Source organism: Coregonus lavaretus (genome assembly GCF_964263955.1).
Source record: "Coregonus lavaretus genome assembly, contig: HAP1_SCAFFOLD_4139, whole genome shotgun sequence".
In the NCBI taxonomy this organism is placed as follows: domain Eukaryota; kingdom Metazoa; phylum Chordata; class Actinopteri; order Salmoniformes; family Salmonidae; genus Coregonus; species Coregonus lavaretus.
In genome coordinates, this window is record NW_028156852.1 from 34749 (window position 1) to 53584 (window position 18836).

Consider the following 18836-nt stretch of genomic DNA (forward strand, 5'->3'; position numbering starts at 1 on the left):
CTCACACATTAGCACTCACAACAGGATGAGACATGGGTCAACCACACACACTAACCTTAACCCTCACACATTAGCACTCACAACAGGGTGAGACATCAAATCAAAATCAAATCAAATTTTATTTGTCACATGGGCCGAATACAACAGGTGAAATGTCAACCTCACACACTACAGTGCACTACTCTTGACCTAGTGTAACCCTGTTCCCTATACAGTGCACTACTTTTGACCTGGTGTAACCCTGTTCCCTACACAGTGCCCATAAGGTCCAGTCAAAACTTCTCACACTAACACTCAAAAAACAATGCATTGATACATTTTTATGTACATTGAAAGTACCTTTTTTTAACTGTGTTTCTAGGCCGTACCATCCTGCTGTCCACCCACCACATGGATGAGGCTGACCTGCTTGGAGACCGCATAGCTATCATCTCCCATGGAAAACTCAAGTGCTGTGGCTCACCACTCTTTCTCAAGAGCACCTACGGAGACGGCTACAAACTCACCCTGGTCAAGAAACAGAGTGAGAGTGGCGGTGGGTCTTTCTTTCCTCGTGTGTGTGTTTGTCTTTTGTATTTTTCACTAGCTGTCAGATGTTTTCACTTTCTCTATCCAAGTCTTTGTACATTTAGAGGAGAGTGGGGTAAGTTGAGCCATTTTTTACATTCAGCATCACTCCTTCAAGGGAAATATAGAATTATTTCTAACAAAGATATCTACATACAGTTGAAGTCAGAAGTTTACATATACCTTAGCCAAATACATTTAAACTCAGTTTTTCACAGTTCCTAACATTTAATCCTAGTAAAAATTCCCTGTCTTAGGTCAGTTAGGATCACCACTTTTTTTTAGAATGTGAAATGTCAGAATAATAGTAGAGAGAATGATTTATTTCAGCTTTTATTTATTTCATTACATTCCCAGTGGGTCAGAAGTTTACATACACTCAATTAGTATTTGGTAGCATTGCCTTTAAATTGTTTAACTTGGGTCAAACGGTTCGGGTAGCCTTCCACAAGCTTCTCACATTAAGTTCGGTGAATTTTGGCCCATTCCTCCTGACAGACACAGAGATTTGTAGGCCTCCTTGCTCACACACGCTTTTTCAGTTCTGCCCACAAATTTTCTATAGGATTGAGGTCTGGGCTTTGTGATGGCCACTCCAATACCTTGACTTTGTTGTCTTTACGCCATTTTGCCACAACTTTGGAAGTATGCTTGGGGTCATTGTCCATTTGGAAGACCCATTTCCGACCAAGCTTTAACTTCCTGACTGATGTCTTGAGATGTTGCTTCAATATATCCACATAATTTTCCTTCCTCATGATGCCATCTATTTTGTGAAGTGAACCAGTCCCTCCTGCAGCAAAGCACCCCCACAGCATGATGCTGCCACCCCCGTGCTTCACAATTGGGATGGTGTTCTTCGGCTTGCAAGCAACCCCCTTTTTCCTCCAAACATAACGATGGTCATTATGGCCAAACAGTTCTATGTTTGTTTCATCAGACCAGAGGACATTTCTCAAAAAAGTACGAATGTGCAGTTGCAAACCGTAGTGTGGCTTTTTTATGGTGGTTTTGGAGCAGTGGCTTCTTCCTTGCTGAGCGGCCTTTCAGGTTATGTCGATGTAGGACTCGTTTTACTGTGGATATAGATACTTTTGTACCTGTTTCCTCTTCTTCACAAGGTCCTTTGTTGTTGTTCTGGGATTGATTTGCACTTTTCGCACCAAAGTACGTTCATCTCTAGGAGACAGAACGCGTCTCCTTCCTGAGCGGTATGACGGCTGCGTGGTCCCATGGTGTTTATACTTGCGTACTATTGTTTGTACAGATGAACATGGTACCTTCAGGCGTTTGGAAATTGCTCCCAAGGATGAACCAGACTTGTGGAGGTCTACCATTTTTTTCTGAGGTCTTGGCTGATTTCTTTGATTTTCCCATGATGTCAAGCAAAGAAGCACTGAGTTTGAAGGTAGGCCTTGAAATACATCCACAGGTATACCTCCAATTGACTCAAATGATGTCAATTAGCCTATCAGAAGCTTCTAAAGGCATGACATCATTTTCTGGAATTTTCCAAGCTGTTTACAGGCACAGTCAACTTAGTGTATGTAAACTTCTGACCCACTAGAATTGTGATACAGTGAATTATAAGTGAAATAATCTGTCTGTAAACAATTGTTGGAAAAATTACTTGTGTCATGCACAAAGTAGATGTCCTAACCGACTTGCCAAAATTATAGAGTGGTTGAAAAACAAGTTTTAATGACTCCAACCTAAGTGTATGTAAACTTCCGACTTCAACTGTATATTTCATGAAGTTGTGTATCCCTGGAAATAATCATAGTTCATGTACTGTAAACATTACAGTTTTGAAAACATAGCTTGTCCAAAAAAATCGTCTCTTGGCACAACTTACCACTGGTATGGACCTACACATTTCTGTACTGAATGAAATATTACCATTACCTTTTTTAAACCATGTCTATGGTTATTTCCCAAACACAATCCAACACTATCACAATCACTTTTTGTATTTTAATCATTTAAAGCATATTTTAACACAGGCTTAACACCTAACAAACACTTTTAACATAGGCCAGGCCGTGTTGTTACCTCATATCCTTAAATGTATAATGCCTTGCATTATGCCTGGGAAGAAAACACTTACATTTGCTCTTTCTTGCCATTACCTCAACTTGCTCCATGGCCATTGGCTCAACTTACCCTAAGGCAAACATTTTGACAATATTAGTCCACACAGCTACAAGGATGCACTTTCATGATAGGTTTAGGACATCATATTGAAGCTTATAGAGACCCCAACTGATGTATAGAACAATCTTGAAATTATATACATTGGGTTAGATACAAGCATCATGAAACCTCTAACACAATAAATTATTTTGACTTGGTGAAAATCTGTTTTTTGGACCTAACTTGCTTACCACTTTTTCCAAGTGGTTTCTTCCTTCATAGACTCCATGAAATGATGACCTCACACTAAATGATTCATTTTGTGTATGGTTTCCTAGAAACAAGGGTGACTCACCTTACCCCACTCTCCCCTACTGCTTGTACATATTTTGCCTCTAAAGTTTCTCCTCTATTTTTCCTGTTGCCTACTTATTCTCCTTGTCCTCCATCCATCCATAATGTTGTGTGTTTGTGCCTCCAGACCAGGTCACCCAGCCCCAGCCTCCCTTCTCCCTGTCCCCCTCCTCCTCCCTGTCCCCCTCCTCCTCCTCCCTGTCTCCCTGCTCAGAGGCCCGGGTCACCAAGTTCATCCGTCAGTTTGTGGGGTCCTGTCTGCTGGTGTCTGACTCCAACACTGAGCTGTCCTACGTGCTGCCCTCGGAGGCTGTCAAGAAGGGCTGTTTCGAGCGGCTCTTTCAGGTACACACTTCGACACATACACAGACCTAGAGATGAAGGCACACAGTCAGACAGACAAAGACCTAGAGACTCTTTCAGGTACTCACTTAGACAGACAGACTCAGGCTGCGTCCCCAATGGCACCCTATTCCCTTTATAGTGCACTACTTTTTAATTTGTTTCATTTAATTATTTACTTTTTACCCCCAATTTCGTGATATCCAATTGGTAGTTACAGTCTTGTCCCATCGCTGCAACCCCCGTATGGACTCAGGAGAGGTGAAGGTCGAGAGCCACGCGTCCTCTGAAACACGACCCTGCCAAGCCGCACTGCTTCATGACACACTGCTTGCTTAACCCAGAAGCCAGCTGGACCAATGTGTCGGAGGAAACACTGTGCAACTGGCGACCGTGTCAGCATGTATTTTGTAATAAAAAATAAATAAATCACAACTCCTGTGGCATGTGCTCGGCCCGCCACAGGAGTCGCTAGAGCGCGATGGGACAAGGACATCCCGTTCGGCCAAACCCTCCCCTAACCCGGACGATGCTGGGTCAATTGTGCGTCGCCTCATGGGTCTCCCGGTCGCGGCCGGCTGCGATACAGCCCGGGATCGAACCCGGATCTGTAGTGACGCCTCCAGCACTGCAGTACCTTAGACCGCTGCGCCACTCGGGAGGCCCTCTAGTGCATTACTTTTAACCACAGCCCATATTCCCTATTCCTAGGCGTTAGAGCAGAGTCTGGACCTTCTGGCTCTGACCAGCTTTGGGGTGATGGACACCACTCTGGAGGAGGTCTTCCTCAAGGTGTCAGAGGAGGACCAGTCCCTGGAGAACAGTGATGCAGGTGAGTACACTCAAAACGGCTGCCAATCCAATCCACCCATTATGGTATCATTGACTTGAATAGGGATGCCCATTCTAGTGATTCTATTTTTGTGGGTGAGACCAAATCCCAGTGTGTCTGTCTGCAGCTAAACGGATCAATAAAGTTGTTTGTGGAAGGGCTTTATTACGTTAATAATTAAATTAAATTCACATCATGAATTTCGTTTCTGCTGAGCTTGCAGTGTAGCGTCTGAGTTGCCGGATGTTAAATGCTGATATAGACTTTTCACAAGTTATCTACACTACATGACCAAAAGTATGTGGACACCTGATCATCAAACATCTCATTCCAAAATCATGGGCATTAATATGGAGTTGGTCCCCCCTTTGCTGCTATAACAGCCTCCACTCTTTTGGGAAGGCTTTCCACTAGATGTTGGAACATTGCTGCGGGGACTTGCTTCCATTCAGCCACAAGACCATTAGTGAGGTTGGGCACTGATGTTGGGTGATTAGGCCTGGCTCGCAGTCGGTGTTCCAATTCATCCCAAAGGTGTTCGATGGGGTTGAGGTCAGGGCTCTGTGCAGGCCAGTCAAGTTCTTCCACACCGATCTCGACAAACCGTTTCTGTATGGACCTCGCTTTGTGCACGGGCCATTGTGATGCTGAAACAGGAAAGGGCCTTCCCCAAACTGTCACCACAAAGTTGGAAGCACAGAATCGTCTAGAATGTCATTGTATGCTGTAGCATTAAGATTTCCCTTCACTGGAACTAAGGGGCCTAGCCCGAACCCTGAAAAACAGCCACAGACCATTATTCCTCTTCCACTAAACTTTACAGTTGGCACTATGCATTAGGGCAGGTAGAATTCTCCTGGCATCCGTCAAACCCAGATTCGCCCGTCGGACTGCCAGATGGTGAAGCATGATTAATCACTCAAGAGAACGCGTTTCCACTGCTCCAGAGTCCAATGGCGGTGAGCTTTACACAACTCCAGCCCACGCTTGGCATTGCACATGTTCATCTTAGTCTTGTGTGCGGCTGCTCGGCCATGGAAACCCATTTGATGAAGCTCCCGACGAACAGTTCTTGTGCTGACGCTGCTTTCAGAGGCAGTTTGGAACTCGGTAGTGAGTGTTGCAACCGAGGACAGATGATCTTTACGTGCTTCAGCACTCGGCGGTACCGTTCTTTGAGCTTGTGTGGCCTACCACTTCGCGGCTGAGCCGTTGTTGCTCCTAGACGTTTCCACTTGACAATAAGAGCACTTACAGTTGATCAGAGCAGATCCAGCAGGGCAGAAATTTGACAAACTGACTTGTTGGAAAGGTGGCATCCTATGATGTTGCCACGTTGAAAGTCACTGAGCTCTTCAGTAAGGCCATTCTACTGCCAATGCTTGTCTATGGAGATTGAATGGCTGTGTGCTCGATTTTATACACCTGTCAACAACGGATGTGGCGGAAATAGCCGAATCCACTAATTTGAAGGGGTGTCCATATACTTTTGTATATGTAGTGTATTTAGTCTTTTTAAATGTTAATGATGATCTCTCTCTCCTCCCAGACATGAAGGATTCCCCAGGCGGTAGCTCAGTGGCAATGCCTGCTGCTGCGGTGGTGGGTCTGGGGGCCCCTGGAGGGCCGCAGGTAAGGATGAGTTCAACACAATTTCTTTCAGAATTGATTACTTGATGGTCGCAAAACAGAATAATGTCCATATACTTAAATTAATTCAGCTTTCTAGTGATGCAGAATGTCACAATTTAGTTTTTTTGTTCTTTTAAATTCCCACATTTTCTAATTGATACAGACACACTTGAATGACTAATGAATTAATAGATTTATCTAATTTACCCATCCCTCATCCATGTGATAGACTTGCGTCCTGTCCAGGGCGTGTACTTGTACATCAAGCTGCCCCACGTTACAGAAACATGAAATAGGCTCCTGCTCTATGGGCCGTTCTGGTTCAGACAAGGCTTATTTTATTTTACTTACTTTATCCCTATCCGCAGGGTGAAGGCCCGGGGCCTGGGGCTCCTGCAGGAGGCAGCAGCAGTGTGCTGAGGCCAGAGGTAGAGCTCAGTAATCTGGTAAACTGCTCCAGGCTCAGCCAGAGTCAATCGTCCCTGCGCTCCTCCTCATCCTTGGGGTCCGTACGGGGGGACGAGGGGGGGCTCTACACAGACTTCTACGGAGACTACTGTCCCCTCTTTGACAACAGACAAGACCCTGACTCTACCAGCCTGACGGGTAAGAGAGGATCCATCCCAGCCCCCTCATAATCCCTTTGACTGAGTAGCGTAACATTGTTTTGTCATAGCAATAGACTGAATGAGATATGGAAGGTGTAACTCAGTAAAAAACTTGATTATCTTCATTATATTTAACCAGGTAGGTTATTAAGAACTAGGGTTCAAAGCTACCGATAATTTACCAAAGTTACCGGAATCTTCGGTAATTTTGGCCATTAACAGGTCATCTATCGTAATCTATGGTAATTTAGGTAATTTATACTTAAATAACTTTTAAAATATATAAATGTATATATATATGTGTAGTATTGTTTCTTTTTATATATCTGTGTCCATATTGTCCATGACTTTCTAGTAGATAGACCATATGGTTCAAGAGAAAATAGCCTAATTAATGAACAGTATTTTTAATTAACTCTGCAACTCTTCCAACTATTGTCTTTTTTTCACTACAGCCACCAGTTTACCCCCAAAACATTCACAAAAAATACATATTGACAAAGTCAAATGAATGAAAGTGTGTAAAAAATAGATAAAGGATATTTCATGCTTAAACATTCATATTGAACACCAATGGTATTCACTAACTTGATGGTTTATATTTAGGATAATCTTTTACAGCTTTGTCATTTAAAATCATTAAAAATAATCGTATTAGATTGTTATATATTTTACACGTTATAAGGCCACACAGACGGCCAGAGATAATTACAGACACCTGTGATAATCTGAAGTACCCTAAAAGGCCACAAGATGTCATCTGATAAAATTCCACATATTCCTTGAAAGGTTACCAAATTTCTAAACTTCAAAAGTTTCCAGTAATATTCCCTCCCTTTGCAACTCTATTAAGAACACAAGAACACATTCTCTTTTACCACATCAACCAATGAAATGGTGCAATGAAATACAGTGTGGTTGGATGAGCTAATGAGGCTCATTTTACTCCGTTGTGTGAGATGATTTTTGACCTTGTTCATTTCTCTCTCCATCTCTCTGTATCTCTAGCGGAATGGGACGAGGCCTCTGGCCCTGAGCAGCCTGTGGTTCTGGAGGGCCAGGGCAGCTTCAAGCTTGAGGGTTGGTGGCTGAAGCTACGTCAGTTCCACGGCCTCATCGTCAAGAGGTTCCACTGTGCCAAGAGGAACACCAAGGGTCTCTTCTCTCAGATCCTGCTGCCTGCATTCTTCGTCTGTGTGGCCATGACCGTGGCCCTGTCGGTGCCTTCCATCGGTGAGGACAACTTTACTTATATTTTACATTATTATTTTAGTCATGTAGCAGAACTTCTTATCTGGAGCGACTTACAGTCAATGCACTCAACTAAGTTTAGAAGGAAAAAAACAACCACATACCACAGTTACTGCAAGTAGACTCTTCTTCAAAATAGCCGCTTTCAGCAGAATCAGCCAGGAAGAAAAAAAGCAAGTGCAGGTGTGAATGCAAAAAAGACAAGTACAGTTTTTCTCAAGTTCAACTAGCTACAGTTGAAGTTAAAATGGACTTGGTTGTTTGTCAGTATTTGTAGGTTGTCTTTATGTGATCTCTGTTCTTCTGTTCTTCAGGAGACCTGCCACCATTGGTCTTGTCTCCATCCCAGTACCACAACTACACCCAGCCTCGTGGCAACTTCATCCCCTACGCCAACGAAGACCGCCCACAGTACAGGTCAGACAGACCGTATGTCACTCATTACCATCATGCCAACATATACACAATGTAAATGTAAATCATATAATTCCTTCTGACAAGTAGCATTATTCTTTCATTTGTGCATCTTATCTGAGTCTCAGTAATCACACAAAATCATTAGTCCAATCTACAGGCCACCAATGTTGTAAAGCTGGTGTCTATAACTTTCCAACAGCCTCCTGTTCTTCCTCTCCTCAGCAGTAAACTGTCCCCAGACGCCAGCCCCCAGAAGATCGCCAACACACTGCGTCTGCCATCGGGAGTGGGTGCCACCTGCGTCCTCAAAACGCCCTTCAACAGTACCCTGGACCAGCTGGCACAGACGCTCAACCCCAGCGCCAACAACTCCAAGACCCTGGCTGCCCGCTACTTTGACTCCATGTGTCTGGATTCCTTCACCCAGGGAGTGCCCCTGTCCAACTTCGTACCCCCTCCCCCCTCGCCAGCCCCCTCAGATGACCCCGACCCTCGTTTTGAGGATAGACAGTGGAACTTCACTGCTGCCACTCTTACCACTGTCCGGGGTAAGTCTCTGCTAGGCTCAGGTGGTAAAAAAACAGTGGAAAGGATATGTTTGATACTTTATATATACTGTATGTAGGCAAATGTTTTAGCTATCATATCTACAGTTGAAGTCGGAAGTTTACATACACTTAGGTTGGAGTAATTAAAACTTGTTTTTCAACCACTCCACAAATTTCTTGTTAACAAACTATAGTTTTGGCAAGTCGGTTAGGACATCTACTGTACTTTGTGCATGTCATGGGCCTCTCACTCCACCGGGTTACCACCTTAATTTTCTTCCACTCTGCTCACCACTCTCTCTACTCAGCCTAACTAGCTCCACCTGTCCCTGCTCTGCTCTGCTCTAATTACTCTGCCAGCTGCGCTGCATTACCCACTACCTCTCCCAGTATTTAAGGCCCTGTCTTTCAGCTCTCCGGTGTCAGATCGTCTGCAAAGCTCACACCCGGAACCTGTTTGCTCGCGCTTCTGGCTCACCCTGGTTTTGTGACCCCGGACCTGCCTGTTTTTTGGATACTCTTCTGCCTCAGGAGATCCAGACCTGCTTCTGCCATTACGACTCCTGACTACTCTTCAATCCCGGTAACTCTGACCAGCCTTCTGCCTTGCTACTACGTATTTTGGATTTCCCTTGAACTGTACTGCTGCCTGGTTTCATTCCGCCCTGTTGTGTCTGTGTCTCCCCCCCCCAGGACTTCTGGACCACCCACCACCGGCTTCATAGGACGCATCGCTGCCACTGGGGGGGGCACAGACCCAGCGCATTGGACGGGATCCCTGTTACCCCTGGAGCCTTCATTCACTCCCTACTTCCCTTTTCCCTTAAGTTTAATAAACTTTCTGGTGTGACGCAATTGTGGTCCTCTGGTCGTCTGTCTGAACCGTGACAGTACGATCTGACCATTATGGACTCAGCGCACACTTTCCCCGACATGGAAACCGATGAGCATGAGCAGCAGTTCCAGCAGCAGCAACAACAACTCGCCATGATCATTCAACTCCTCACCAACCTTACCCCAGCCAGTCTGCCCACCAGCCCAGCCCCCGAGTTACCTGCCCCGGTCATTGCAGCCGCTGCTCCGGAACCCAAGATTGGAAACCCCGAGCGGTTCAACGGCGATTCAACCCAGGTCCGGCCATTCCTGACTAGCTGCCGACTTCAGTTCTCCTTGCAGCCAAGGACCTTCGCCACGGAGGGGGCTAAGGTTGGGTATGCCATCACTCACCTGACGGGCCGAGCTCGACTCTGGGGAACAGCAGAGTTCGAACGTCAAACCCCCGCATGTGCAACCTTCGACCTGTTTGCTGAGGAGATGCTGAAGGTGTTTGACCTGGATTCACCCACCGCAGAGGCGTCTCGTGAACTGTTCAGTATTCGACAAGGCAGACGTACAGTCGCAGACCATTCCATCGACTTCCGAACCCTGGCTAGACGAAGTTCTTGGAACACACCATCGTTGGTGGACGCGTTCTTCCATAGTTTGGCTGACTATATCAAGGACGAGTTGGTCTCCCATGAACTGCCTTCCACTCTTGATGAAGCCATCGCACTGACTGTCAGGATCGACAGAAGGATACAGACCCGTCGTCGTGAGAGGGGGCGCCAAGGTCCACCTACTACCGGCATTCGGAGAGATCCGACTGGGCTCCTGTCATCTACTGCCACTCACCCAGGTCAGCTTGATCAGTCTGAGCCTATGGAGATTGGGCGAGCCTCCCTCACTCCTGCAGAGCGCCAGCGCCGCTTCACCTCAAACCTCTGCCTCTATTGTGGAGGTGATGGACATCGTGTGGTAACCTGCCCTTTAAAGGGCCGAAGCTCACCGGGCATAGGGGGAGTCCGGTTGAGTTCAATGACCATCCAGTCCTCCGACCGCAAACCCCTGCTGCAAGTTCACCTCCGCCTCTCTGACTCAACTCACACCCTGGCTGCTCTGGTGGATTCTGGCGCCGAAGCCAACATAATGGACATCAAGCTGGCACGCCAACTGGGACTGGAGAACCTCCGTTTGACACCTCCTATTCCTGCCCGGGCACTGGACGGACACTTACTCGGATCGGTCACTCATGTCACGGCCCCGGTCTCGATGGGTCTGTCCGGAAACCATCAAGAAACTATCCAGTTTCACCTGCTCCCCTCTCCAGGCCAACCCCTCATCCTGGGTTACCCATGGCTCCGCCGGCACAACCCTCAGCTCGACTGGGTGACCGGGGTGATCAGGGAGTGGGGAGAGGACTGCCACCGAACCTGCCTGCTTGCTGCCGCACTACCCCCTCGGCCAGTACCTACTAACTCCGCTCCTGACCTCTCCAATGTCCCAGAATGCTACCATGGTCTCAGAGAGGTGTTTAACAAAGCAAGAGCCACATCTCTGCCCCCTCACCGACCGTACGACTGTGCCATCGACCTCCTCCCTGGAACAGCTCCTCCAAAGGGTCGTCTTTATTCGTTGTCTGCTCCTGAAAGAAAGTCCATGGAGGACTACATCAATGGCTCTCTGTCCACAGGATTAATCCGTTCATCTTCATCTCCTGCTGGTGCTGGCTTCTTCTTTGTGGGGAAGAAGGACGGATCTCTTCGCCCCTGCATCGACTACAGGGGACTCAACGACATCACAGTGAAGAACCGTTACCCTCTGCCTCTGCTCACCTCTGCTTTTGAGTTGCTCCAGGGAGCCACTATTTTTACCAAGTTGGATCTCAGAAACGCTTACCACCTAGTGCGGATCCGGGAGGGAGATGAATGGAAAACCGCATTCAATACACCAACAGGCCACTACGAGTATCTGGTTATGCCTTTTGGCCTCACCAATGCTCCTGCTGTGTTCCAGGCTCTAGTGAATGATGTACTGCGGGACATGTTAAACAAGTTTGTCTTCGTTTACCTGGATGACATCTTAATCTACTCCAGAAACCTGTCTGAACACACCCGCCATGTCCAGCAAGTCCTTCATCGTCTTCTGGAGAATTCCCTCTACGCCAAGGCAGAGAAATGTGAGTTTCACGTCAAGACAGTGGCCTTCCTGGGGTACATAGTGGCAGAGGGAAGTATCCAAATGGATCCTGCCAAAGTATCAGCAGTCACTTCATGGCCAGTTCCGGAGAACAGAAAGAAGCTGCAACAGTTTCTGGGGTTTGCTAACTTCTATAGGAAGTTTATCCGGAACTACAGTACCGTTGCTGCCCCTCTCACTGCTCTAACCAGCACCAAGCAACCCTTCACCTGGACCCCAGCAGCCGACAAGGCCTTCAGTACCCTCAAGGTGAGGTTCACCTCCGCTCCCATCCTCCAGATGCCTGATGTGGACCGGCAATTCATTGTGGAGGTGGACGCCTCGGATGTGGGAGTTGGTGCTGTGATTTCTCAGTGGGCTGCGGAGGATAGGAAGCTCCATCCCTGTGCCTTTTTCTCACGTCGGTTGTCCCCCTCTGAGTGCAATTACGACATAGGGAACCGTGAGCTGCTGGCTGTGAAGCTTGCCTTGGAGGAGTGGCGTCACTGGCTGGAGGGGTCCACCATTCCATTTCTCGTTTGGACCGATCATAAGAACTTGGAGTACATCCGCACGGCCAAACGGTTGAACTCCAGGCAGTCCCGCTGGGCCCTGTTCTTCACCAGGTTTAGTTTCACTCTGTCATACCGGCCTGGATCACGCAACACCAAGCCAGACGCCCTCTCCCGTCAATTCCAGAAGGATGACACCCCCTCCAAGGACCCTGTGTCGATTCTGCCAAGTCCCTGCATCGTTGCAGCTCTGACCTGGGCTGTTGAGGAACAGGTGCTGGAGGCTCTCCGTAACCAGCCAGGTCCCAGCACTTGCCCAGCTGACCGCCTTTTTGTCCCCGAAGACCTGAGGTCCCAGGTCGTTCAGTGGGGACATGACTCCCGCCTAGCTTGTCACCCTGGCTCCACCCGCACTTACAACCTGCTCGCCCAGAGGTTCTGGTGGCCCTCTCTGAGGAAGGATGTACGGGAATTCGTCCAAGCCTGCCCCATCTGCAACCAACACAAGTCGTCCTGCCAGCCCCCAGCCGGATTGCTGCAGCCCCTGCCTGTGCCCAGACGTCCCTGGTCTCACATCGCCCTTGACTTTGTCACGGGGCTGCCCCCTTCAAGTGGCATGACCGTCATTCTCACCATCGTTGACCGTTTCAGCAAGATGGCACACTTCATTCCCCTCCCCAAGCTCCCAACCGCCAAGGAGACCGCCCAGGTGGTCCTGGAACACGTCTTCCGGATCCACGGACTGCCAAAGGATGTAGTTTCTGACCGTGGTCCACAATTCTCCTCTGCTTTTTGGAAGGAGTTCTGTCACCTGCTGGGAGCCACAGTCAGTCTGACTTCCGGATTCCATCCCCAATCCAATGGGCAGTCAGAGCGGGCTAATCAGGAGCTCGAGAAGGCACTGCGATGCATGACTTCACGCAACCCCCACTCCTGGTCGCAGCAATTGACATGGGTGGAGTACGCACACAATTCTCTGACCTGCTCTGCCATCGGTATGTCCCCTTTCCAATGTGTTTATGGATACCAGCCTCCTCTATTTGCCAGCCAGGAAGAGGAGGTTACTTGCCCATCTGCACTTGCTTTTGCCCGTCGATGTCGCCGCACCTGGTCACAAGCCCGAGCCACACTCCTCAGATCCGTTGCCAGCTACACTACCGGGGCCAACCGTCGGAGAATTCCTGCTCCCACCTACCATGTTGGTCAGAGGGTGTGGTTGTCATCGAAGAACCTGCCACTCAGGGTGGAGTCGCAGAAGCTGGCACCTCGGTTCATTGGCCCATTCCCTATCATAAGAGTGATTAGCCCAACTGCTGTCCGGCTCCAACTGCCTAATTCCCTGAGGGTGCACCCCACTTTCCATGTGTCTAAGATTAAGCCCATCCATGAGAGTCCGCTGGTCCCTGCTGCGCCTGGTCCTCCTCCTCCACGGCTCGTCGATGGTGGTCTGGTTTACACCGTCCGCCGCCTGCTTCGGTCCAGACGGAGGGGTAGGGGTCTCCAGTACCTCATTGACTGGGAGGGCTATGGACCTGAGGAAAGGACCTGGGTGCCAGCTAGTCGGATTGTGGATAGGACTCTCATCACCGCTTTCCACCAACGGCATCCTGATCAACCTGCAATCCGTAGGGGCCGCCCCAGAGGGGTCCCTAACCGTCCGGCCCGCTCGGCTTCCTGTCCTGTGCCTGATCCTGTCTCGGGACCTGTCCCATCTCCCGACCACGGCCCTCCGGCTTCCTCCGAGGATGAGGACGTTCACTCGGATCGTTCGGAGGAGTTCTAGCCCTCCTCCGGCTCCCCTCCTCCCGCCCGGCGTGGTGTTGCTCTTGGGACTTCTGGGGCCGTCCCTTGGGGGGGGGGTTCTGTCATGGGCCTCTCACTCCACCGGGTTACCACCTTAATTTTCTTCCACTCTGCTCACCACTCTCTCTACTCAGCCTAACTAGCTCCACCTGTCCCTGCTCTGCTCTGCTCTAATTACTCTGCCAGCTGCGCTGCATTACCCACTACCTCTCCCAGTATTTAAGGCCCTGTCTTTCAGCTCTCCGGTGTCAGATCGTCTGCAAAGCTCACACCCGGAACCTGTTTGCTCGCGCTTCTGGCTCACCCTGGTTTTGTGACCCCGGACCTGCCTGTTTTTTGGATACTCTTCTGCCTCAGGAGATCCAGACCTGCTTCTGCCATTACGACTCCTGACTACTCTTCAATCCCGGTAACTCTGACCAGCCTTCTGCCTTGCTACTACGTATTTTGGATTTCCCTTGAACTGTACTGCTGCCTGGTTTCATTCCGCCCTGTTGTGTCTGTGTCTCCCCCCCCCAGGACTTCTGGACCACCCACCACCGGCTTCATAGGACGCATCGCTGCCACTGGGGGGGGCACAGACCCAGCGCATTGGACGGGATCCCTGTTACCCCTGGAGCCTTCATTCACTCCCTACTTCCCTTTTCCCTTAAGTTTAATAAACTTTCTGGTGTGACGCAATTGTGGTCCTCTGGTCGTCTGTCTGAACCGTGACAGTGCATGGTTTTAGAAGTTTCTGATAGGATAATTGACATCATTTGAGTCAATTGGAGGTGTACCTGTGGATATATTTCAAGGCCTACCTTCAAACTCAGTTCCTCTTTGCTTGACATCATGGGAAAATCAAAAGAAATCAGCCAAGATCTCAGAAAAATATTTGTAGACCTCCACAAGTCTGGTTCATCCTTGGGAGCAATTTCCAAACGCCTGAAGGTACCATGTTCATCTGTACAAACAATAGTACCCAAGTATAAACACCATGGGACCACGCAGCCATCATACCGCTCAGGAAGGAGACACGTTCTGTCTCCTAGAGATTAACGTACTTTGGTGCGAAAAGTGCAAATCAATCCCAGAACAACAGCAAAGGACCTTGTGAAGATGCTGGAGGAAACAGGTACAAAAGTATCTATATCCACAGTAAAACGAGTCCTATATCGACATAACCTGAAAGGCCACTCAGCAAGGTAGAAGCCACTGCTCCAAAACCGCCCTAAAAAAGCCAGACTACGGTTTGCAACTGCACATGGGGACAAATATTGCACTTTTTTTGAGAAATGTCCTCTGGTCTGATGAAACAAAAATAGAACTGTTTGGCCATAATGACCATCGTTATGTTTGGAGGAAAAAGGGGGTTGCTTGCAAGCCAAAGAACACCATCCCAACCGTGAAGCACGGGGGTGATAGCATCATGCTGTGGGGGTGCTTTGCTGCAGGAGGGACTGGTGCACTTCACAAAATAGATGGCATCATGACAATTATGTGGATATATTGAAGCAACATCTCAAGACATCAGTCAGGAAGTTAAAGCTTGGTTGAAAATGGGTCTTCCAAATGGACAATGACCCCAAGCATACTTCCAAAGTTGTGAAAAATGGCTTAAGGACAACAAAGTCAAGGTATTGGAGTGGCCATCACAAAGCCCTGACCTCAATCCTAAAGAACATATTTGGGCAGAACTGAAAAAGCGTGTGCGCGCAAGGAGGCCTACAAACCTGACTCAGTTACACCAGCTTTGTCAGGAGGAATGGGCCAAAATTCACCCAACTCATTGTGGGAAGCTTGTGGAAGGCTACCCAAAACGTTTGACCCAAGTTGAGCAATTTAAAGGCAATGCTACCAAATACTAATTGAGTGTATGTAATCTTCTGACCCACTGGGAATTTGATGAAATAAATAAAAGCTGAAATAAATCATTCTCTCTACTATTATTCTGACATTTCACATTCTTAAAATAAAGTGGTGATCCCAACTGACCTAAGACAGTGAATTATTACTAGGATTAAATGTCAGGAATTGTGAAAAACTGAGTTTAAATGTATTTGGCTAAGGTGTATGTAAACTTCCGACTTCAACTGTATATATTATTGAATTACTCTATGTCACATTATATTATTTTCTTTTATGATGTCTTGTCTGACAATTATAGCTGCATAGTCCTGTATAGGCCGTTCTGGTTGAAACAAGGCTGACTCTACTGAGTCCTGTACAGTAGCCTCCCTAATAATCCTGCCCCCTGTACTGTGTGTGTCCTCAGAAACAGTGACCTCTCCCCCAACCTTGCCGCGGTCCATCCGCGAGCCGGTTCGTTGTATCTGCTCCATGCAGGGGACAGGCTTCTCCTGCCCCAGTGGGGTGGGAGGGCGGCCACCCCTCATGAAGGTGGTCACCGGGGACATTCTGGTGGACATCACCGGGCGTAACGTGTCAGAGTACCTCCTCTACACCTCCGACAGACTGCGTCTGCACAGGTAACACACTCATACAAACAGAAGCACACACACACACACACACACACAGGGAAGGAGGGGAAGAGGTATGGCATCCATCCAATTGTCTTTCTCTCTCTTCCCTGTTTCTTATTTTCTCTCTCTCTAGATATGGAGGACTCACAGTAGGCAACGTACAGAAATCAGTCCCAGCATCCTTTGGGGAAAATAATCCACCCATGGTTCGCAAAATAGCCGTGCGCAGATCAGCTCAGGTGAGCAGAAGGGCATTTTCTTAAAGAGCCAGGATACGTCCCAAATGGCACCCTTTTCCCTATATAGGGCACCATTTTTGACCTGGGCCCTGGTCAACAGTAGTGCACCATATATGGAATAAGGTGCCACTTAAGACACAACGTTGGTGTCAGTTTCATGGGCAGGGTTATTATAACACTGCACTATTTGCGCTGCTGTGTCATTGCCAGTGACAGACTTGTCCCCTCCTAATAGGTGCTGTACAATAATAAAGGGTACCACAGCATGCCAACCTATCTCAACGTCCTCAACAACGCCATCCTGCGTGCCAACCTGCCTCCAGGCAAGGGCAACCCTGCTGCATACGGTGAGAGTAGCTGCCTATACATACTATAACCTGGAGCACGTGGGGTTCTGTTAGCCTGGTCCCAGATCTGTTTGTGTTCTTGCCAAACATGTGCGGGGCAGAGAGTTGGTATAATAGCACAAACAGACTGGCACTCAGGCTAGGATTCTGTGAATTTAGTAGCTATTTGTGTGAAAATGCATGTTCAAGGTTCCTTTGTATCTGGGGATCTTCTATGGGAATGTACAGTGCCTGCCCCCATTCAACCCCTTTTGTTGGGTCCACAGGAATCACCCTGACCAATCACCCCATGAACCGCACCAGTGCAAGCCTCTCTCTGGACTACCTGTAAGAATCTATGTGTTCAGTTATTAAACTGTGGCACAACATTTCTGACAATAACTTTCTTACCAAGGTTGTGTACCAAATGGTACCCTATTCCCTATATAATTTATAATGCACTACTTTTGACCAGATCCCTATGGGCCCTGGTTGAAAGTAATTCACTATATAGGGCCCTCAAACTCAACTTATATAGGGCCCTCAAACTCAACTCTGGACCTCAGGCCAGTTCCACTGTGTGTTTTTCATTGTTCCCCTCTAATCAGGGACTGATTTAGACCTGGGACACCAGGTGGGTGCAATTAATTATCAGGTAGAACAGAAAACCAGCAGGCTACGGACCTCATAGCGTAAGAGTTGAATACCCCTGATATAGGGAATAGTGTGCCATCTGACATGCACCCACTGTCTTAAGTCTCTGTTTGTCCCTCCAGGCTCCAGGGCACTGATGTGGTGATAGCCATCTTCATCATCGTGGCCATGTCCTTTGTACCAGCCAGCTTTGTGGTCTTCCTGGTGGCAGAAAAGTCGACCAAGGCCAAGCACCTGCAGTTTGTCTCTGGATGTGACCCAGTCATCTACTGGCTGGCTAACTACATTTGGGACATGGTGAGAGGGGGTGGAGTGAGTGTGTGTGTGTGTGTGTGTGTGTGTGTGTGTGTGTGTGAGATGTAAACTGCTGAACAGATAAACCAGTGTAGGTAGTAGTTTGTTTACTACAGTAAACTGGACCCCAGGCATTTATACAACTACAAGGTTAAATCCAGTTAGCTACTGCTTTGCTTTCCACGCTGAACCACTCCTTGTGGATTGTCATTGACTTGGTGACTGTTACTGTAGTGTACTCCTGTCAGGGCACGCGTCGTTCTGTCTATCTTCCGTCTGTTTGTGTTGTGTACTATTCACCCACAGATGGTACTATGAATGTTTGAGAGATATTGTGTATTTCTGCCAGCATATCTAACTGAAACTCTCCTGTCTCTCTCTGTCTCCCAGTTGAACTACCTGGTGCCAGCCACGTGCTGTGTCCTTATCCTGTTTGTCTTTGACCTTCCTGCGTACACATCCCCAACCAACTTCCCCGCGGTCCTCTCTCTCTTCCTCCTCTATGGGTGAGTGTACTTTACTTATTACCACACAGCACTTATTTTCTCTACCTACTCAGTGCATCCCAAATGGCATCCTTTCCCCTGTATAGTGCACTACTTTTGGCATAGGGCTCTGGTCTAAAGTAGTGCACTATGTAGGGAATAGAGTGTTATTTGGGACATATTCACTTTCTTGCCTTACTTGTTAAAGCTTGTCAAGAGGAAACCATGTCATCACATTCACTAGTGTATAAGAGGCACCCTGTGGTGCTGCTGGAGCCCTATCTTCATTTGTAGCATCATTTATGAGAGAAAAGAGGAACAATTGTTTTTTTGAACCTGGGGGGAAAAAAAAGCATAGACATTGTGCCCTTGCATTATGC

The 18836-nt window shown here is 48.0% G+C and overlaps 1 protein-coding gene across 1 annotated transcript in view; it reads left to right on the top strand.

Moving 5' to 3' along the window:
• LOC311119636 (ATP-binding cassette sub-family A member 2-like) overlaps nucleotides 1–18481 on the top strand; it is a gene marked incomplete at both ends in the record, with an annotated part of 52773 nt that extends 34292 nt beyond the window's left edge. The window contains 14 exons of the mRNA XM_084194309.1: nucleotides 362–535; nucleotides 3182–3399; nucleotides 4108–4228; nucleotides 5778–5860; nucleotides 6229–6466; nucleotides 7477–7701; nucleotides 8034–8136; nucleotides 8359–8684; nucleotides 16251–16464; nucleotides 16592–16697; nucleotides 16933–17044; nucleotides 17311–17371; nucleotides 17800–17974; nucleotides 18362–18481. Coding sequence (XP_084050435.1) covers nucleotides 362–535; nucleotides 3182–3399; nucleotides 4108–4228; nucleotides 5778–5860; nucleotides 6229–6466; nucleotides 7477–7701; nucleotides 8034–8136; nucleotides 8359–8684; nucleotides 16251–16464; nucleotides 16592–16697; nucleotides 16933–17044; nucleotides 17311–17371; nucleotides 17800–17974; nucleotides 18362–18481 — 2276 coding nt within the window. The remainder of the gene's footprint in view (nucleotides 1–361; nucleotides 536–3181; nucleotides 3400–4107; nucleotides 4229–5777; nucleotides 5861–6228; nucleotides 6467–7476; nucleotides 7702–8033; nucleotides 8137–8358; nucleotides 8685–16250; nucleotides 16465–16591; nucleotides 16698–16932; nucleotides 17045–17310; nucleotides 17372–17799; nucleotides 17975–18361) is intronic.
• Nucleotides 18482–18836: the final 355 nt, after the last annotated feature.